Here is a 21098-nt window from a genome sequence, read left to right as displayed (position 1 = left end):
AATATATCCGGGAGGATTATGCATGGATGGATGGATGGATGTATGCACGGGTACCGTACTGCCGTACTGTATTACAACCTTCCAGAAGCCTGGAGTGGAATGCGGTTGCTGAGTCATCCAACCCTAATCTTATCTCATCTAATCTCCCAAGGATCTTCAAACTCTTTTTAAGTGAGTATCAACAAATCAACAACAAGCCAACGATCAACGTCTCCTGAGTACATCGACAATGTTCTCTCGCCCAATCAACCCCCGTTAACAAACCCATTCCCTTACGCCTTCATGTTACAGTTTCTATTCCGCCTTGGTCTCACGTATCTTCTATGGTTCTCTGCGGCAATGCACTCGGCCTCACTCGCTCTCTGACAAAAATATCAAGGCCCAGCAACCGCTCATTTATCCTGCTCGCATCCCCACGGCTCGCCTCCATCGTCATCATGGCCTCTCAACCCTCCCCTCCGAGATCTCCTCTCAAAATCCTCATGCTACATGGCTACACCCAGTCCGGCCCTCTCTTCCGCGCCAAAACCCGCGCGCTGGAAAAGCATATCCAAAAGTCCTTTCCCCTCCACTCCGTCTCTCTCTCCTACCCCACAGGACCCCTCGCCCTCTCCCCCGCAGATATCCCAGACTTCCAACCTCCCTCCACCTCGGACACAGGCAATGAACAACCAGAGACCTTTGCTTGGTGGCGGCGCTCCAACACCGCCAACCCACCCGAATATGTCGGGCTGGATAAGGGACTTGACGCCATTGCCCGCGTGCTCGCTGAAGAGGGCCCCTTCGACGGGGTAATTGGCTTTTCCCAGGGAGCCGCGTTTGCAGCGATGGTGGCTAGTTTGCTCGAGCCGTCACGAAGAGAATCGTTCGAATACTTTACGGAAACGGCAAACAATCCATTAACTACCATCACCACCACAACCACTGCTAATGCTGCCGGTGAAAGCATTACAGGCATCGCCTTCCCCCAATCCTTTCAGAGCCTCACCCACCCGCCCCTCAGATTTGCCATATGTTATTCTGGCTTCATAGCGCCTGGACCGCGATATCGGGCCTTCTACGAGCGGCCGAGGATCCAGACGCCCGTGCTGCATGTGTTGGGTAGCTTGGATGTGATCGTCGAGGAGGAGCGGAGTAGGGCGCTAATTGGCGCTTGTGAAGGGGATGCGGAGAAAGATGGGAAAGTCATTTGGCACCCTGGTGGGCATTTTTTGCCTAGCCAGAGGCCGTATTTGGATGGGGTGGTTAGATTTGTTAGGGGGTGTTTGGAGAGGTCAGGCGTGGGGCAGACAGAGGGGCAGGCGGAAGGGAGTGCGGAAGGGAGTGCGGAAGGGAGTGCGGAAGAGATGGAGGTCCCGTTTTAGATGGTGGTTTGGTAGTGGATGTGTGGGGTATCATGTTGAATGCGTTGGCCTTAAGACAGTGTTAACACACCATATAGATATATGTATATACCAGGGTTGGTGGGGGGCTTTTTGGTAAAAGATTTAAGATTCCACATCAAACTGAGGTTATGCACCCAGTTATATTATAATTAGAAAATTTTTACGAAAGCCATTTAATAAATAAATCCCAACTTCGATCTGTCAAATAGAAAGATATCTTGAGAAAGTACTTTTTATTGTACATTCATTTCTACACAATCCCATAAAAAATTAAATCCATTATCACCAAAGAGAGAAAGGAGAAGAAACACCTTCAGCGAACTCTCATTGTTCCTCGCTCGGAATGGGACGGATTAATTCGTGCCATCATCTCCTCCTTAGTAATCAAATGATCGATGCGCTCAAGCAGGCCAAGCAGGCTCTTCATGTTACTGCTCCACTCATTCAATATATCATCAGCATCACGCGGCTTAGCAAAGCTCACAATTCTTGCTGGGCGGTCTATCTTCGCATAGACAGTCTTGGACGTGACGAGATCGGAAATGTACTTTTCCGTTTCCTCCTCATTGAGATCAAGTAGTTCGGTTAACCGCCCTATCTCGATGCGGGTGTAGTATTTAGCAACCACGCGGACATTGTGCTCGATAACACGCTTGCGCAGATCCTGCCATCGGGTATACGCCTTGTTGTCCGTTGATGGGTCGGATTGGGCGTCGAAGACATCCGTGCTGCAGAGATGCGGGCCAAATTGCTCAGCGACCATGGGCCATCGCATCAGCTCGTTTATGGTGAATAGTTTGAGGAGGCGAGCCTCGACAGGGACCAGGGCGTTTCGGGAATCTGCTTGGATGCGGTGAAGAAGGTCGGATTGCTCGTTGTCGTGGGGTGATAGAACCACGTAGTAGATAATTCGTTGAAGTGCCTTGGACGAGGTTAGTTTCAGGGTCATTTCGAGATGCCTAGGGAACGGATACACAAGCTTACCGCACGCAGCACCGCTGGGTTTTGTTCAACAGATTCGGTATCAAGAACCTGTCGGTAGTGCTTGCAAACCTCGAGGTATTTATTCTCATGGTTTGCGAGTATGACCTGTTGCTCATAATACCTCAATTTCAGGTCCGTCACATCCTCTTGCTTCTCTATTGGTGGGTCATCAGGTTTCCGGTTTCTTTCTCGCTCTTCGATCTCTCGTTGTTCTTTCTCAAACTCCTCAGGAGTCTTCTTGGGTTTTCGTGCAAAGTATCTGGTGCTAATCTTGCGGCTTAATATCCCAGCTTGCGTCCAGTCCCCTTTGGCTATGCACAGAGACACCTGTTCCAGGATGAACTCAGTTTTTTCCCTCCGCGACATGGACCCAAATGTCTCCACTTGCAACTCGCACAGAATATCGACAGCGCTGGTAAGGTCACCCTGGGACTTTTTGATGTTGGACAGGATACGTGTCACTCTGGCTCTTTCCACTTCGACAAAAATCTATATACCATGCCAATTAGAAAAGCCATCTATGATTATCAGGTGCAGCGGAAAGCCAACCTTGCCCTCCGTAACCGTCCTCAGAGTTTCGATCAATGCCATCTTAGTCTCCATATCGGGAGTTTGATCGATGAATCCCATTACAACCTGCACCATCTTCGTCGTAGCTTGTTTGAGCTGGCCATGTTTCTTCGAAAGGGCGATGACCTGCTCGTTCAGCAGTTTCCAGTCTCCTAATTCTTTGGCGATAGTGACGATAGCAACAAGCAGTCTGGAGGTGGAGGGTAGATCCGACGCCTTGAAGCGGTTGCAGTCAACATCCATATAGCAATGGCGAGTGAATATTAGAAGGCACTTACTTGTCTGGCTTGTTTCTCGAGAACCAAAAGCTTGTCAATGGCCTGGTGGACGTTGGTCTAGCAGGCGGGTTAAATTAGTAGCTGCGCTTTCGTTCGGAGGCAGTTAACCTGGATCCAAACCTTTGCCAGCTCCTGCGCCTCCGGGACCAGCGCATCCACATCCTTTGTAAAGTCCTTGTCGGCCTTGAATAAGGTGCCGTTCGACATTTTGGACAGGGCGTGTATCAGCTGTCGTAACGGAGATGACTTGGTGTTGGGGGGGGGGGGGGGGTTCCTGGTTGCAGGAGAGGCAGAAGTTGGAGATTTGGGGTGCCAATGTTCCGTTCGTCGATTTCGTAGTACTGGTTCCGATGGCAGGATAGGAGTTGTCACTAGAAATCAGAGATCAGGGCAACGTATTCGGTTGAAGTGACTGGGGAGACAAAACAGAACACAACCTTAGCTGAGGCTCGGTTGGGATGTTGCTTACGCATGAAGTAAAAAGCGGCAGTTGGTGAATGTTGGCGGTTAATTTATAGTTAACTAGTTAGTTAGTTAACTAGTTATTCAAGACTGATGTGTCAGCGTGATTAGCGCGCGCTTATCTCTCATCCTCGAACCGACCGGAACAACAAACCATGGGCAAGCTCAGGTTGAAACTGTGCAAATGCCAAACGATGGTTATCATGCCGCCCTTCTGACCAACCTGCTATGCCTAGGTGGGTAGCGACTGGGTTCCAAACCAATGGTGCGACAACTTTCGGGCTTCTCCATGGATTGTTTTTTTAAAATCGGTGCATTTTGCTGCCGAATACTGGTGTTGGGTGCTCACTCTCCATCGGTTTTAAAGTATTGAGAAATCGCACCGCTTCTCCGATGCCGATTTCAAAAGGACCCAAAGTCTCTCCTCTCTGGATGTTGGAATCCTCCTCTGATTTTTGACTTCTACGGCCTCCCAGCTACCTTCCCCCCACTTCGAAATGCTTCCGCAAGTCGAACTGCACATTTCATAAACAAGAGAGATGTCAAAATCATCTGACCACCAATTTCCGTTTTCCTTTTGATGCGGTTCCCTGAGGCAGCAGACAATGGAAAGAACCTGGAGATTTCCAACAGGGTATTAATTTTCCGTCTGTAAATAGCTGTCAGTCACCCCAGTTACCCCTGTTTTCCTCCCCGGGATATGTCTATCATGTGACGAAGATACGCTGCTTATATCATCACGGCCTGGGCGATCACGCCATCCAAGGACTCAACAAACTTGTATAAAAAGGGAGAAATTATATGTAAAAATATATACTGATTAATCATATTCCTTTGGTTTTTGGGATTTTTCATACTCTTCATCTCTTATCATCCCTGGCACCTTTTTTCCTCTTTCTAGTTGGAAACGGTTTAACAGTTGATAGTAAAGTCTTTTGTTTTGAAAGCTTATGTTTAATCATTTCATATCGAACACTATTCCGCTGATTCTATACGGAATTTCTTCAGATTTCTGCTTCAGCTCCTTCTTGTCTCTTCTCTGGATATTATTGAAGTCGAGCTTCGTTCAAGGGATTTTGTACCATATACGCATTGTTTTGTCCATTTACTTAAATCTCTGCTGAGAATTATCCGGGATCATTGAATATCAAGAGATGAAAGATCTGTCATATGAAGTGCCCGGGCCAGTTCCCCTTTTAGCTGCACTAGATGTGAAGGCGCAAGTTCATCTGATTGTTGGTGCAAATCCACTTGCGGCTGCCCGCTGCTCCAAGTGTCTTGACGTTGGGGCTATACCCATTGTCATTGCGCCTGAGAGCGTGGACATACACTCTACTCTTCTACAGAAAATTGAGGATGGCCGGGTACGCTGGATCGCGCGGATATTTCAAGACGACGATTTGAAGACGTTGGGGCGGGGGGACGTTGACCATGTTGTTGATGCCGTGTTCATTACGCTTGGAAGGAATAATCCTTTGAGTATGCCTCTCATTAGACGTTCTCGTCAACATCTTACATTTGTTGACAGTCACTTTTAAGGTTCGCATATTTATCGACTTTGCCGCCGGTTACGGATTCCAGTGAATGTTTCAGACGCGCCGGATCTTTGCACATTTACTCTCCTATCTACCTATTCAGATGGGCCCCTCCACATCGGGATAACAACATCTGGCAGGGGCTGTAAATTAGCAGCACGTTTACGGCGGGAAATATCTTCCTCTCTCCCCTCTGGCCTTGGTGCCGCCATTGAAACCCTAGGTACTGTCAGGACACGTATCTGGGAAGATGATCATTTGACCAATACGGCACCTGAAAATCTACCATTTGAAATAGGAGACGATGACTCGACGGCCCAGAAGCATACATTCAACTCCCTCGTGACGCCAGAGGACAATGAAGCAGCAAAAGCTCGTAGAATGCGGTGGCTGTCGCAAATATGCGAGTATTGGCCGCTTCGTCGACTGGCCTCCATCACAGGCGCTGAAGTCGAGGCCATACTAGCAGCATATCAATCTGCCAGCAGCAAAAACTCTTCCGTGGGGGAGGCTGGACCCCCATCAGCACCAAAGAAAGGGAAAATTATCCTTGCCGGATCCGGACCTGGACATCCTGATCTTCTCACCAGAGCAACTCACATCGCTATTAAAAATGCAGACCTGATCTTAGCCGACAAGCTAGTTCCGTCGCCCGTGCTTGATCTTATCCCACGACGAACAGAAGTCCACATCGCCCGAAAATTCCCCGGAAACGCAGACAGAGCGCAGGAAGAATTACTCGAAATGGGGATTACGGCACTACGAGCTGGCAGGACCGTGCTAAGACTGAAACAAGGGGATCCATATCTCTACGGCCGTGGAGCAGAAGAGTATAACTTCTTTGGAAGCGAGGGATATGTCCCTACCGTTCTGCCTGGGATTACTAGCGCACTAAGCGCACCGCTCTTCGCAGACATACCCGCCACACACCGGGGCGTTTCTGATCAGGTGCTCATCTGCACCGGTACGGGACGCAAGGGTGCAGCACCAGAGCCACCTAGTTATGTTCCTACGCAGACAGTTGTTTTCCTCATGGCGTTGCACAGACTCCCATCCCTCATCGAGTCACTCACCAGCCGTCCCGAGGTGGATAAGAGCCCTATTTCACGGATCCTGTGGCCCAAAGATACGCCGTGTGCAGTGATCGAGAGAGCGTCTTGTGTTGACCAGAGAGTCATACGGTCAACGCTGGAGCATGTTTGTTTAGCAGTTCAGGAAGAAGGGTCAAGGCCGCCCGGACTCATTGTTGTGGGTGCTAGCTGCGGTGTGCTTCATTCATTGACGGGTGCGAAATGGACAGTTGAAGATGGGTTTAAAGGGCTAGATGGGCTTGGAGGGTCGGAAGAGATGGTTCTCCTGAATGAACTAGGGGCATCACAGAAAGCTTGAGGGTTTCCTTTCTTTTCTTTTGACGGCAGGGCAGTTTTCATACTCGCTTCCCCCATACAACGACCGTATTCTGAGTACCTTTGATTTGGCGTTTGCACCTGCATTTTGGTGAGGATTGGCCTGTGAAATTTTTCGATATTTTGGGAAGCATCTCGGTATCTTGCGCGGAATGGTGTCTGTTTCAGAGCATTCCTATTTAGTTGTTGGGAACATGCTGCTTTATCCCGAGATTTAACGTCCATCTCGTCTTTATTTCTGTTCACATATATAATGCACACACCTAGTCTTCCAAGCTGTAATTAGAACCCCTGAATGATCTCTCCCAATTGTCGATGTCTGTGATATAATTCATAACAAGTATTGCATTAATTTACCCGTACCGTAAATACCAAAAATACCACGCCAAACCCAAATGCACCCGGAACAATCTTTTTTATAGAAAGACACTCAAAACGCCAACTAACAAAACTATTTCTGCTTCCTCTGCTTATCTCTGCTTATCTGCCTCTCTGCTCTGAGGATAGTTGGTTATATATGTTCGACTTCCCCTTCTGAATCGCTGCTTGCTTTCTACATATATCAGCGACTCAGCTAAGCACATGAATACAGAGCCGTCATAATGTCTGCACCAAGACCCTACGTCTCCAGCGGGCACATGCTCGAACGGTATGTCGTCTCACACGCAACACTTCATCAGTTACCTGTCTTCATCGTTTGACAATCTCACAGCCCGCCTATCTCCGCCCGAATCCGCTATTTCATCGATGACCTGTATATCTTCCTCGGACTATACGTTGTCAGTTTCTTCTCGGTATGTGTAATACCCCCCTCCTCCACCCGCCGAACAGGATGCCAACTAGCTAATCCTCCCTTCGTCTATATACACAGCTCAACGCCTCCTTAGCAGCACGAAACTCCCAATTCAATGTCCAGAACATAAACAATACGCAGCTCCACCGGCCGCGATGGGGTAGTTCGACGGGTGGTGGTGGTGGTGGTGGCGGCGGCGGCGGCGGCGGCGGAGGACCGGGTGGTCCTGGGAAGAGGCTTGGTGGCAGTGGTGGAGGACTTACGAGACGTATTGGGCGGGTTGATGATATCCGGGGACCGGAGTGTGGGAGTGGAGGCTGTGGCTAGATGAAGGGATGCGAGAACGGTCGCGGGGTGTAGAGAATTGTATTTTGCTGCGGTTTATCCATGAGATTGGATAGATGGGAGAATTGAGGATGAAGTTGATATGATACCTATATTTTGTATTTCCCCCCTCCCACATCTGGGATCTATGGTCTTGGTTAAATGGATGTCCCTACTTGCTCCCTTATTGTATGGATGCTGTCGTTTCCTCTGCTGGCAATCATATGGTTCCGAACAATTTTCAGTTTTCAACTTGTTCTCGACAGAGGTAGATTGGAAGTTAGGAGTTTTATCTCCCTCTAAATTTATGTGTAATAGATGCGGTTTATGCTGCCAAATGGTATATTTATATGAACTGTAGACATTCCACAAGTTCAACCTCCACTGAATATCTTGAATCTATCAGCGGGAAAGACAGAGGTGGCGCTGATGTCATCTCAACACCCCGCGATTTACTGCTGAGTAGCGGTCATATTGATCTTCTTGAAAATTGTGCCCTCTACTGCCCAGGGAGAGGGAACTGATTAAGCCTACAAATCGACCACGGATGAACAAGATATTGCCTAGGTGAGAGGCTACAGTTCTGGATTATGTTTTTGCAGCTTATCCGATTCATTGGGGGAGTTGTCGCGCTCTTTTATTTACGTTTTTGGATGTTATATTGCTTCGTTTTTACTATTACCCTTCTGTGTATGGAACCTTTACAGTCAGTTGATAACTGTTGCATGGAGACGTTTGTCACATCTTGGATATATTATCTCAGATCTGAGAGAGTTCTACTTCTGGCTCTTGCGAACACAAACGTGGAGATGTTTATCTGAGATAGTTACATCTACTTCCCATCATCACGGTGTATTTTCATGTATCTGCAGGCTGTCTCTTTTGAATACATCCTTAAAAGCGAACTGTCTACATTCAATGAAATTAAAGCTCATAAATATACAAACCCTAGACGTCACCCGCCTTCGATCACGACATACCTTTTCCAAGCGGACGGATATTAGCATCTTAATTCCGAATTAAGAGCTAGAGCATCATCTTCTTACCGGAATTTTCAACCAAACTACCAACACGGATTCCAACATATTATATAATGGGCACCTCAACCCCCGCAGATAACGCCGAATGGAGCAGGCTAATCACTCGAACCTTCAACAGCCTCCCCGAAATAAATACCAGCAGCTATCCAACCCCGAAAGATCCGCTGGTTTCCATTTCCAAAATAATCGACCACACCCAACTCGCCCTGAACGCCACAGAGGCACAGATAGATACCCTCTGCGCTGAAGCTATCCAATACAACTTCGCAACGGTCTGCGTGCGCCCCAACTTTGTCTCACGGGCTGTCCAGCAGCTGAAGGACACCGGTGTCGGAGTGGCATGCGTCATTGGCTTTCACGAGGGGACGTATGGCACTGCAGCAAATGTTTCTGAAACCCAAGCTGCATTGCGCGATGGCGCAACGGAGCTTGATATGGTTCTGAATTACCAACTGCTGAAGCGTTTGGATTATGCAGCGGTGTATGAAAATATACTTGCTGTGCGCAAAGCCTCAAAGCCCACTCCCGACACCGATCACGGTTCCAGCAATATCGTGTTGAAAGTTATTCTTGAGACGTCACAGCTAACGCGCGCCCAGATAGTTTCGGGGTGTGTGGTCTCTTGCTCTGCCGGTGCGGATTTTGTCAAGACCAGTACTGGCTTTAATGGGCCTGGGGCTACCGTGGAGAATGTTGCGATCATGAGGGCAGTCTGTGAGGCAATGGGGAATAGAGTTAAAGTGAAGGCTAGTGGTGGTGTGAGGACGGCGGAGGACTGTATCAGAATGATTAGGGCCGGGGCGGAGAGGATTGGGACTAGTTCTGGCGTCAAGATTGTGAGTGAGTTGGGCGAGAAAGAGGTTGGTGCGGCGGAGGGAAGAGGAGAGTATTGAGACGGGGGGTTATGAATCTGAAGATCAACGGGATTGAAATTTGTATTTCGGAGTTATTGGATACGATTACGGGTGAACGGTAAAGATGGTTGGAACTTTTCTTCTATATATTAGAGCCAATGGCTGCGTGTGAACGAGCGGAAGATGGCGAAGGAGTGATCATCGCCAGAGTAAATAGCAATTGTATTAAATGGATGTTGACTAGTTATCTCATAATCCCGTAGCGAAATCACCCATTCAACTATCTAAGCAAACCACAGAAAGGGACAACAAATACATCCGTTTATTAAGCCCCCTGGAGAGGGAGGCTGTCGCATTCCCCTGTTCTCAGCATCGCATGAAGCTGTTTAGCTGAAGGAGTCGGCCTTGTCAATAGATAGCTGCTGCATAGCCAGTTACTGTTGCGATAAGATTATCTTCTGTTCATCTGATAAGATCGAAGCAATCACATCACGTGAAGCTGGAGAGAAGCTTCAAGTTCCTGAAGAAAAGTAAGCATCGAACAACATCAAAGCTCCGAAGATAGCTTCGACCTTGGATGAATATTTCCCAATTGGCTTGCCTGTTAGGAAGGTTGCTTCATTTTAGCATGTTAAGAAGGCTGGATCTGTTTCTCACCGTGGCGCTCACCTGTGTCGCAAACTACCCGGAAGGAAGCCCGCACGTAGAGAAAGACCTTTGCGCCCAGCCATGCATAAACCACATGTACGCCGAGACCAAGGAGACTGCTTCAATGTGCCTATGGGCTCTGATATCCTAATCTCCATATTTGGACTTTTAGAGAAGAAAAATAACGCACGAGTATTTTTCCGAACCCAATGACGGAATTGATGTAGACACGTCCAAGCCCACTGCTGTTTTTACCCCGCGGGGAGGAAGATCGTATACGTTGAGCGTTGCTCTTCCGGGAAGCATCATTGCTAAGTACGCCCTCAAAGAGATTTCAAAGCGGAATTTGCCTGACACAAATTCCCTCAACAGTGCCCAATCCCACGACCAAAAAACCTTCCTCGCTGGCTCAATCGCGCGAGCGCTAGCAGTATTCTGCGTCGATGAAGTCGTAATATTCGAGGATGAGGTTCGACAGAGGCAGTCAAATGCCCACTGCGATTTGAGCAAAGACGAATACACTGCTTATTCCAACCCGTCGCATTTTCTTGCACATGTCCTGTCCTACCTAGAAACTCCCCCGCACCTCCGAAAATTCTTGTTTCCCATGCACAAAAATCTCCGGACTGCGGGGACATTACCGAGCCTGGACATGCCGCATCATATACGAGCGAACGAGTTGTGTGAATATCGAGAAGGGGTCACCTTCCCAGCCAACGAGGAGCACGGATTTGGGCAATCGAATGCGGAAAATCATAACAACCAGCATAAACGAAAGAAAGGGAAGAAGAATATGGAGGAAGGGGCTCAAGACACGGTGATGTCCTATACGTTAGTTGACACAGGCCTTCCAAATAAAGTCCGCATACCACATATACCCGTTCCGGAAAATACGAGGGTAACCGTGAAATTGTGTTCGTCAAAGGATCCATCCCAAGTTGCCGAGGTGGTCTCTCCCTCTGCTCCGCGGGAAGAAATGGGTTACTACTGGGGATATTCGGTCCGGTGCTGCGACTCACTATCCGACGTGTTTACTGAATGTCCTTTTGATGGAGGGTACGACCTGTCATTTGGGACCTCAGAACGTGGCTCGCCTCTATCACAGGTCATAACAGAAGGGGTTCCCAACTTCGAACACTTAATTGTCGTTTTTGGAGGGGTGGCGGGTCTTGAGGTTGCGGTGAAGGCGGACAAGGAGTTGCTGGCGAGAGGCTTGAGGCCTGAAACAGTTGGAAATATGTTCGATTACTGGGTGAATGTGCTTCCAGGACAGGGAAGCCGCACTATTAGGACTGAGGAGGCGGTTTGGTTAGGGCTAATGGGTTTGAGGGGTGTGGTTGAGAAGAACGGCTCTTAGCAAGAGGTTGATGGCATGACGAATTCCATGGATTTTGGGATATGTAAAATAATTCCTTCGTTTGCAGAAACGATCAAATAACTTATGTGGCTAATAAAGCCTCTGGTAACACTTCAATTGATACGACCGCATAGCTTTGAAGAATCAGCGAAGACTATGCGTTTTTCACATCATACATAAGTATGAAATTGAAAATGATGGTTCCAGGTGAAATTTCCTTGGTTCCTTTTTTAAAATACGGGTTGTCATTGACTTGTAACTGTCTTCAACTATGTAGGGAAATCAGTATATGGAACTCCGAACCTCCTTTTCCAAACCAAGATTTCGCCCTCTTTTGATTAAAGATACTAGCCCTGAAGAGATATGCAGTTGAATACATGTATTCCATGAGGATATATTCAAGAGGAGGTAAAAATGAGACAACACTGGGTATATATGAGTGGCACGCTTAATCATCACCACTACTCGTAACATCCGTCTCACTCGTCTTCTCTTCATCTTCAATCTCCATTTTCCGCATGACCGCATCACCATTCTGGCCTTTCTTCTCAGCTTCAAACCAAGTTTCCCTGCGTTTGAGGGCACGTTCTTCCCGTCGTGCCTGCTTCTCAAGCTTTGCTTGTTGCGATTTTTGCTGCCTCTCATAAAGCTCGTTATTTTGATCCTCTAGTTTGGCTATGTATTGCCGAAGTTTTACAATTTCTGCAACGCTAGCTTTTGTTGCTGATTCCTGGAGGGAAGCTGTCTTTTCCAGACGGGCAATTTCTTTCTCGAGAGATTGAAGTTTAGGATTTTGAAGGTCATGCTGACCCAATTCCTGAGACGTCTGGACGTTGGTAGATGAGTTGGAGGGACTAGTGCCCAAGACACCTAGCTCTGCCAATCCCTCTGATATCAGCGAATATGGGAAAAAGGGATGGGTTAAAGCCTCCGAGAATTCATCTTTTGATAGAGACGATTCTGTCGACCGGCGGCTGTTGACAAAACGTAAGGGGGCGGTTAGGTGAGCTTGGAGAGTGTAAGTGGCCGGGATAATGTCCCCCATTCGTGACGAATTCAAAAGGGCACGATCATATTGCGGCTTGACAATATTATGAATAGTCATTCCAGGTACTTGTTTTTCCGTTTCTGGGAAGCCAACTGGAGCCAACATCTGCAGATTGGTTACCGGACAGGCATAAGTCGTTAGCGTAGACGCGTATCTACCCTTGGCAACATCCCAACACACAATAGCACCACTCCTATGACCTGATAGGAGTATCATACCATCGTATGAGAGAGAAAGGCATTGTATTGGTCCCAATTCAGCGTTTGGAGGGAGCCAGCGCTCGCTCGCCGAAGGTTGTGAGGGGGGAGACTGCTGGCTGCTGTCATGAAGGACGTTCTGAATTGACGGTTCTTTGAAGAAATCTACCAATTGAACGCTGCCGTCGTCATATCCAACATAAAATGCGCGATCTGCGGGGTCCACTGTCGAGCAGAGAGGCGTGCCTGGCAACAGGTAGGTTCGAAATAATTTACCAGTTCTATACTCCCACACAATCGCAGTATTATCACGCGACGTAGAAATCGCAATATTAATCCTGTTACGGCTATGTCCAACTGCTATACTCGTAATTGGTGCTCTGTGGTTGGTGAATGTCCGAAGCGGGTGGTTAGGTAGTGGCTGCGTCTGGGATGTGGAAGGGCGGGAGAAGGAGGTCAGAAGCGGTAACGACCAGACATGGATATTGGCATCTTCTGAGCCAGATAAAATAAAATTATTGGTCGGGTCTATTACTAACGAAGTAACAGGTTGTAAATGTGATGCTGTCGTCGATATTTGGCGTCCTGTACATGTCTGCGGAAAAAAAAAAAAAAAAAAAAAAAATGTTAGTAAACGAGTGACTTATAAAAACGGCGGCCCTAGCCGAAGCTTCATGCAAGAGTTCCCTCACCTCCCACAGAATAAGTCTTCCACTTTCCGTCCCCAGGACTAGCAATCCTGGTTCATGGTCCCTCCCCGCCAACGCAAGACTTCGAATCCTCTCCGGAAATGGCACGGTGGCTTCCTGGTTATTTTTCTCCCGACTGTACACATGAACCACGGCCTTCCCTGCCTGCGACGCAAATATATGCGAGCATCCCACAGCCAGGCAATTAGATTCAGTGGAGCTCTTCTTCAAAGTCAAACGAAGCGATTGCGCCGGCTGGAATTCATGGAGACAAATCCCAACATCCTTGAGCGCAGGCGAGATTTGTTGGATGCTGGACGTTAGGAAGGACGCAACAAAGCTCTCGGAGAGCATTTGGAGGCGGAGAGGAGATATCCGCTCTAAATGCGGTCTCTCAGATCGGGTAATATTTTCAGCGTTGTATTCCTCATCCGCATCTGGTCGTGAATTATCATATTATATTTTTGACAGTCAGCGACAGATTGTATAATATATTTTCATTCGGAATCAAACATCGAGCGAGCTATTTGATTTGTTTGCATCCACGATCAGTCAATCTTATCAGATCTTCGAGATACCCTAATGGTGGTCACGTGCACAACCCTAATCCAACCTCCTCCAACTTCCATCTTAAAGCTCTTCCAAGCGGCAGATAACATCGTTTCTTTGTCATTTCCCCCTTTACTTCATGCAGGCAGTTCATTGTTGGTTTGTTCAGTCTACCGATCCCTTTGTTGACAAGCCCAAGGTGGCGATTGTGAGACAGATTAAGAACAATCTTGTCCGGTTGTTGACGACGATACTGTCTACCATCGCTTTGAGGGAGTCACCATTTCAATCACTAGCTAGGGGCTGCCAGTAGATAAAAGGTTAAAACTCCAAGTGTGAAAACTCCGGAAGTCCAACGAACCTTTTAGCGGTAAGGTAAAGCGTTCTATCCGCTGGTTCCGACGCTGGCCAATTTCTCTCCAACTTCTCGGAGTTTAAGCGACTTCGAAGTTGGCAATGGACTGGGCTAGACATGCAACAAGTGTTGGTCATGGCATCATAACCTGATCCGTTTCTAACATCCTCGCAGATAGGTTCTGATTTCTGATGATTCAAGACTTGAAGTGCTAACGATACCCCTGACTTTTTGCAACCGTCGTTAATACCTCGTATTTCTATATCATTGTAAGAGAGTTACGAAAGTGGCTCCAACATGTTTCATACTCTGTGATTTTTTAACATGCGATCTTGGTTCGACGAATATACGTCATAAATTGAGGCCAGAGAGCTTCAGCTAGCCGAGCCAGCCGTTTGCATTTGTTTGACCTTTGTTGTATTTCACATATATGGCATCGAAACATCACTTCTCTGTCTCGCTTTCAGTCGATATCTGAACTTTGGATTTTTACTCATTATGCCCTCAAGGATGAGACGAGGAGCACCATTCAATTTGTTCTTTATAACGCTGCCTCTATAAACAACTTAACAGGACACATTAGAAAACTATCTATCTTAGGAGGTACCCACCGCCAGTCCATACAAGCATTTAATCTCTTCCAGTTTACACCCTGAATCTCGGAACGCCTCATCCAATCTCATCTACAACTGCGGGCCACTATTCGGCGTGCTTACACCTCAGATTTTCTTTGGACTAGTTTAGGACGACCGATAGATTGAGCAGATCGAATTTCCCTCTGATAGGGCAGAGAAATGATCGGGATGTTACTTCGTCCATATAGTGATAACCGCTGTGGGGACGATCATTCCTCTGGAACTCGATGTAACAGCATTGATATCTCAACCAGCTCTAAACATTCCAAAATCTCCGCACCTTCCACTCAAAACTATTTCCTGAATGAAAGGTCTTCCCCAAGATCTCACATATTTTCAGATCTGCCTGTCAAGGGAATTGCGAGTCCTGAGGTTGGAGGTATTAAAGATGAGAAATGTTGGCGTTTTGGGAAATTTATCAGCACAAATTACCAAAATGCTAAGTCCGACGAACATCATAAAGCTAAAAAACGAAAGTGTCAAATCGTGCAATATAGACAACACGGGGAATCGAGAAAGATAAGCGCATCATGCGAGATCGCGGTGAGACCCTGATAGGCTCATATGCCAGTACCGCACATGCACTAATCCATATTATAGAGATCCGTAAAGATTAACCGTCCAGCTAGTCCGCCTGAGTTGATAACTATCTCAAAGTTCCGGTCTTACCACCCAGACGCACATGGCAAATCGCGAACAAACGAAACTTCACAAGGAACTGTAATATTGAATAAACCGTCATCAGAGTCGAATTCACCTAATATTTCTCCAAGGGGTGGACAATATTTCAGTTCCTCTCATGATAGTGGATATTCGACACAGGCGTCTACCCGGTCCCTCGAAGATTTATCTCTGTTATCTGCTGAAGTTTCAGGGACAAGCCCTTCATCAACCTCTCAGCTACATCCTTTTAGTCAAATTCCACGATGGACCTAGGAAATTCTCCTGTGCACAGAATTACAACCTTGCTTGGGGGTTCGGGAGGAAGTTGCTCATCACCTTGTACTCTTTCACTGGCTAGTTTTTCCTCCACCGACTCCGGCTACCCCAAGCAAGGAGAAGAGTGAACTGATGGGGATATGTTGGAGCATGGGATGGGTTCTCGACCACCTCGAAGCCTCTCTAACACGAACGCCTCAGCCAGATTTAAACCTCTCATCTCCTGTTATCATTTTTGTACGGTCGACTTCGGACAAAACTCTTCTCAATCCATTCGCAGATATCTTCCCCTCGGGGTCAACTGCGCAGCTTGCGTCGCGCAAATACATATATCTTCTCTACATGAAGATGAGCAACCGAACTACGGGCTGGACCTTTCAAGTAACCCCTGTGGATAGCGTCTCTGGTGAAGCAAGGACGAGACCGGGGCCTAACCTATCAAAACCATAACAGCTACTTGTTAAAAAGCGCTTCCTGCGCACGAGAGCTGTAGATATCGACACACGCTTACATAGAATTGTCAATGGGTTGTTGATTGATTTATGCGGATCCTCTGATTATAGCATTAAGGGAGCGCTTATGATTCTTGTTCGCCTTTTTGAAGAGAAGAGGAAGCGGGATTCCTCACTATACTGAACTCTAGGCATAATTTGGATCATTTGGATATTTTTCTCTTCACTAGCTTTCCTGTAAGTTTATTGCTGTTTCTGGCTGCTGTTTCGTGGACTTTAATATGTTGTCGACGTTTTAACCTGGTTCCTTGCTTCGAATGTAATAAGAATCAAATCCAAGGGTATTTACACACATCTTAATTACACAACTCGATTCAACCGTCCATATGCCACCGCGTTCTAAAACGCCGCACTAGCTATCTAGACCGCAACTATCTCAAGACAAAATAAGAGTTGTTGGGACAAACGAATAAAGGCAACGATGAAAGTATAATCAAAGGGGGAGGTCTATAAAGATCATACAAAAGCCAAACACTATCATAATAAAAAAGAGACAAAAAGCCTTGAATTTGTTTCCTACAGCTTCTACACCTGTTTCTTTCCCCTCACGTTCCTGGCCCGCCTTTTCCGACCACCAAAAACCATCTTCAGCACCAGGCAAAACCCAACCCATAGATCGACCGCAAACAACCACCACCCCCTTATGCGTGTCGTCAAAAGTAGTATCCCAATGATCCTCCGCACGAAAGCGTCCGTATCGTCAAAATCATGCGCATAAATTTCCCAAATGGCAACATCCTTGACTTCCCTTCCATCCTGCTCCCCAGGCCTCCGAGCCGTCGTTTCAAGGTCGTATATGTCGTTCAGATCAGGAATCCCCCTTACCCCACCCATGCCAGGTATCCGCTCCTCTCCGCCCTCCAACCCGACTCCTCCATCCTTAGGTCCAGACAGCGGAGATCTAACCCTGAGCTTCGGCGCAATAACCACACTGCGTCCGACGCACCCTGGGTCCGCTACAAAGCGCGTCCCGGCTCCCACAACGTGATTAATGTCTGCCAATGCCACGCCAGATAAGAGGATTTTCCCGCCAATCCCGAGAATAGGAGTCTCGGTAAAATAAGGGCAGAGCATGTTCACGCGTATCCCATGTTTGAGAGGTGCCGTGGCGCGCAGGGAGCGGAAGAGGCCCATCACGCCATGTTTGGAGACGCCGTAGGGTATCTGGGAGGCTAGAGGCGCGATGCTGGCTACGGAGCCCAGGAGGAGGATGTGCCTGTCCCTTTGTCTGTTTCCTGACGTGGGGGTGGATTGTGGGTTGCAGGGAGTGGACCCTGGGTTCCGGGGTAGGTAGTAGAGTGCCAGATGTGTTGTATACAGTGTTCCAATTAGATTTACGTCGATGGTGGAGAAGCGTGGAACAGGAGGGTTAGGTTCGATCTGGTAGTCAATTGGCGGCTCTTCGAAGTCCTTTGACTCTGTGGCTCGGTTTATGCCTGCGTTGGCTACTACGGCATCAATCCCACCGTGCGGGCTACGTTTCACAGCCTCTCGGAAGAACTCGACTTGAGACTGCCAGGAAGTCACGTCCAGCGGAAGGAAATGCAGGTTCGGGTTTCGGGTTTTTTCTCGGACACGGGTGACAAGTCGGGTTCCCGCGTCCACTTTGACATCGCCTATTATCACAGTTGCCCCAGCGGATGCCCAGTGGGAAAAGAATGCGGCACCGAACCCAGACGCACCGCCCGTGAGAAGAATTGTCTTACCCCGAATGAAGTCTAGGGGTATTTGGGAGTTGAAATCAATTGGACGTTGCTGGTAGCCTTTAGGCCATGGACTTCTCTGAGACATGACTTGTGTAGAGGTATTGGCAGCAATTGAATGTGGAAGAGAGATAGCAATTGATTAGAGATAATGGCGAAGGGGATAATCCAATTCAGTCCAATTGACCCGCAGCCTAGAGAAAATAGTAACAGGTGAGACAGCAGGAATAATGCTCGTTACATGAACACAGCAGATAACTACGCGAGAGAGTCAATCGATGAATTGGAAGTAAACCGTAGCTCAAAGTCTAGGAAAAGTCAACACAGGGAAACCAGTAATGAATCGAGAAATAATCAGGGATGAAGTAAATAGGCCTTCCCATCAAGCTAAGATTGGGGAGGAGCAAAGCGGAGTTTTTTTTTTTTTTTTTTTTTTTAATAATTCTGTTGTTCAGACGGCTAAATTAAAATTTCCTCCCAAGCTTATGGGGATGCGCCAATCCATTCTATTCCTCAGGCTAACCGCAATAATACCTGGTGGTCAGCGGAAGACTGCTTTGAGGGTTTGTGCGCATCCCAGCCTCGCGCCCATGACATGGAAATGCCTTGACCAGACATAAAACCCAGCCGACTTGTTTCGGGGACAAGCAATCGGAGCGGTATAAGCATCCCAGAAGGAATCGAACCAACGCGGTTAAACACTCCGAGGGCTGCTGACCTTGGATTGTGGTTCAAGGGCTTGAGAGCAATATGAATGTGGGATGGAGAATAATTCCCCTAATTGCTTAAACTCAATTCCATTTTATATACCAGAAACTCATCATTGCTTTTGGCACATTTCCCCGACAGGCGTTGAAAGTTGTATCTCAATGCGTTAAACGCTAGGGCATCGCAGTCATGTGATTCAATTTTTTCGCTTTGTAATCCGTAGCGGGACAATGTTATTCCTGATTACTCAGTCATGTGACTTGTATGGGTAATCGCGGCGTTGATTCGATTCACCGGTGAAAACTCGCGGACATTCTTCATATCAGATACGTGAAGTAAGCGGGGATCGGGTTATATTACATTGGATCCCTTGAGCTCTGGCATTTATCAATCACCCATTTATTCAAGAGTGTTGGGCTGAAACTCACCGCAATTTCACAATGGTTGCGTCCGCCCGTGGGCTACGTACTCTCCATTCCGCCCACTCATCCATCTCCGCCCTTCCCGCTTCCACCGTACCTAGGCTTCAATTAGCTGTATCCAGATGCTATGCAACAACTACCTCCCCCGACTGCCCCATAACCAATTCCTCCAATTCCTCCAATTCCACCCCCACCCTCACCCCCAAACAGCGAATTACAGCTTTCAAAGACAAGCTAAATGCCGGCCCCTCGTTCTCCGATTTTGTCTCCGGCGGCGGCGCCTCGAACGACAGCGTCCCCCTCGACCCCACCGAAGCGTATTCCCTGAAAACCGCCCTCGTAGGCCCCCCTGGCAAAAAGAAGCAAATCATCCGTCTGCCCTCCTGGCTCAAAACCCCCATCCCAGACTCCCCAAACTTCAGACGCATCAAAAGCGACCTCCGCGGCCTAAACCTGCACACCGTCTGCGAAGAAGCCCGCTGCCCCAACATCTCCGATTGCTGGGGCGGCAGCTCCAAGTCCGCTGCAACCGCCACAATCATGCTGATGGGAGACACGTGCACGCGCGGCTGCCGCTTCTGCAGCGTGAAGACATCCCGCACGCCTCCGCCGCTCGACCCGCACGAGCCAGAGAATACGGCCGAGGCGCTCTCGCGCTGGGGGCTGGGGTACGTGGTGATGACGAGCGTTGACCGGGACGACCTTGCCGACGGCGGGGCGAGACATGTGGCCGAAACGGTGCGCAAGGTCAAGCAGAAGGCGCCCAATATCCTCCTCGAGTGCCTGACGGGCGACTACGCGGGGGACCTGGAGATGGTGGCGCTGGTGGCTACGTCGGGCCTGGACGTCTTCGCGCACAATGTCGAGACGGTCGAGGCGCTGACTCCCTTCGTGCGGGATCGGAGGGCCACATTCCAGCAGAGCCTGCGGGTGCTGAAGGCGGCGAAGGAGGCGAAGCCGGAGCTTATTACGAAGACGTCGATTATGCTTGGGCTTGGGGAGACGGAGGCGCAGCTGTGGGAGACGCTGAAGGCGCTGAGGGCGGTTGATGTTGATGTTGTTACTTTTGGGCAGTATATGAGGCCGACGAAGCGGCATATGGCTGTGCATGAGTATGTGAGGCCGGATGTGTTTGATTCGTGGAAGGAGCGGGCGCTGGAGATGGGGTTTTTGTACTGTGCGTCTGGGCCGTTGGTGAGGAGTAGTTATAAGGCGGGTGAGGCGTTTATTGAGAATGTGTTGAAGAAGAGGAGGGGGGAGGGTGCTGACGGTAGTGGTGGGAGCTCGACGAGGCGTGAGGATGTGGAGAGATTGGTTGCTGGAGGGGTAGTGCGGTGATATTTATTTCACCCTCCTTTTATTCTCTGTTCTTATATCGAGGTATACTTATAGAGCCAGATTTTCCAAGTAGTAAAATCAGAATGCCCCTTCGAAGAGGCGCATGAGGTTGGAGTTTGCGATTATAGTTTATCCTAGTCCCCTCGGTGTGTTCTCTCCTATATTTAGCTATTCACCATGTCCTGCATGAGACAAGAGATTTCAACAAATCTCAATAATGGTCGTTTAAGATTTCTCCATCTCTCTTGAAACTTGATATGCAAAATTGATGACAATGCATATGCCAGTAAAATATATGCCAGTGAAGTCAAGAAAGAAAAGAAAAAAAGGTTGAGAAAAAAAAAAATTCTCCAAAAATATGAAGCTC

At 48.2% G+C, this 21098-nt stretch overlaps 10 protein-coding genes across 10 annotated transcripts; 7 read left to right on the top strand and 3 right to left on the bottom strand.

Moving 5' to 3' along the window:
* Window positions 1-323: 323 nt before the first annotated feature.
* PAAG_05944 (dihydrofolate reductase) lies at window positions 324-1364 on the top strand (the record flags this gene model as incomplete). The annotated part of the gene is made up of 1 exon (XM_002792110.2): window positions 324-1364. The coding sequence occupies one exon, from the start codon at window positions 324-326 to the stop codon at window positions 1362-1364; it is 1041 nt and encodes a 346-aa protein (XP_002792156.1).
* Window positions 1365-1698: 334 nt separating this feature from the next.
* Window positions 1699-3424, bottom strand: PAAG_05943 (26S proteasome non-ATPase regulatory subunit 12; the record flags this gene model as incomplete). Its single annotated transcript, XM_002792109.2, has 5 exons — window positions 1699-2307; window positions 2370-2858; window positions 2919-3155; window positions 3218-3274; window positions 3338-3424. 5 exons carry the CDS (start codon window positions 3422-3424, stop codon window positions 1699-1701), a joined length of 1479 nt encoding a protein of 492 aa, XP_002792155.1.
* Window positions 3425-4833: 1409 nt separating this feature from the next.
* Window positions 4834-6603, top strand: PAAG_05942 (uroporphyrinogen-III C-methyltransferase; the record flags this gene model as incomplete). Its single annotated transcript, XM_015845732.1, has 2 exons — window positions 4834-5158; window positions 5219-6603. 2 exons carry the CDS (start codon window positions 4834-4836, stop codon window positions 6601-6603), a joined length of 1710 nt encoding a protein of 569 aa, XP_015699958.1.
* Window positions 6604-7222: 619 nt separating this feature from the next.
* On the top strand, window positions 7223-7740 carry PAAG_05941 (hypothetical protein; the record flags this gene model as incomplete). The annotated part of the gene is made up of 3 exons (XM_002792107.2): window positions 7223-7269; window positions 7333-7414; window positions 7492-7740. 3 exons carry the CDS (start codon window positions 7223-7225, stop codon window positions 7738-7740), a joined length of 378 nt encoding a protein of 125 aa, XP_002792153.1.
* A 1090-nt stretch (window positions 7741-8830) lies between these two features.
* Window positions 8831-9670, top strand: PAAG_05940 (deoxyribose-phosphate aldolase; the record flags this gene model as incomplete). The annotated part of the gene is made up of 1 exon (XM_002792106.2): window positions 8831-9670. One exon carries the CDS (start codon window positions 8831-8833, stop codon window positions 9668-9670), a length of 840 nt encoding a protein of 279 aa, XP_002792152.1.
* A 690-nt stretch (window positions 9671-10360) lies between these two features.
* Window positions 10361-11636, top strand: PAAG_05939 (deoxyribose-phosphate aldolase; the record flags this gene model as incomplete). The annotated part of the gene is made up of 2 exons (XM_002792105.2): window positions 10361-10375; window positions 10452-11636. The coding sequence occupies 2 exons, from the start codon at window positions 10361-10363 to the stop codon at window positions 11634-11636; spliced, it is 1200 nt and encodes a 399-aa protein (XP_002792151.1).
* A 448-nt stretch (window positions 11637-12084) lies between these two features.
* PAAG_05938 (WD repeat-containing protein) lies at window positions 12085-14611 on the bottom strand (the record flags this gene model as incomplete). The annotated part of the gene is made up of 4 exons (XM_015845731.1): window positions 12085-13476; window positions 13574-14007; window positions 14294-14376; window positions 14481-14611. 4 exons carry the CDS (start codon window positions 14609-14611, stop codon window positions 12085-12087), a joined length of 2040 nt encoding a protein of 679 aa, XP_015699957.1.
* Window positions 14612-15277: 666 nt separating this feature from the next.
* On the top strand, window positions 15278-16498 carry PAAG_05937 (hypothetical protein; the record flags this gene model as incomplete). The annotated part of the gene is made up of 3 exons (XM_015845730.1): window positions 15278-15652; window positions 15710-16022; window positions 16131-16498. The coding sequence occupies 3 exons, from the start codon at window positions 15278-15280 to the stop codon at window positions 16496-16498; spliced, it is 1056 nt and encodes a 351-aa protein (XP_015699956.1).
* Window positions 16499-17085: 587 nt separating this feature from the next.
* Window positions 17086-18351, bottom strand: PAAG_05936 (short chain alcohol dehydrogenase; the record flags this gene model as incomplete). The annotated part of the gene is made up of 1 exon (XM_002792102.1): window positions 17086-18351. The coding sequence occupies one exon, from the start codon at window positions 18349-18351 to the stop codon at window positions 17086-17088; it is 1266 nt and encodes a 421-aa protein (XP_002792148.1).
* Window positions 18352-19411: 1060 nt separating this feature from the next.
* On the top strand, window positions 19412-20731 carry PAAG_05935 (lipoyl synthase; the record flags this gene model as incomplete). Its single annotated transcript, XM_002792101.2, has 1 exon — window positions 19412-20731. One exon carries the CDS (start codon window positions 19412-19414, stop codon window positions 20729-20731), a length of 1320 nt encoding a protein of 439 aa, XP_002792147.1.
* Window positions 20732-21098: the final 367 nt, after the last annotated feature.

This window comes from Paracoccidioides lutzii (genome assembly GCF_000150705.2).
Source record: "Paracoccidioides lutzii Pb01 unplaced genomic scaffold supercont2.16, whole genome shotgun sequence".
Taxonomy (NCBI): Eukaryota; Fungi; Ascomycota; class Eurotiomycetes; order Onygenales; family Ajellomycetaceae; genus Paracoccidioides; species Paracoccidioides lutzii.
This window is presented reverse-complemented; position numbering and strand designations above follow the sequence as displayed.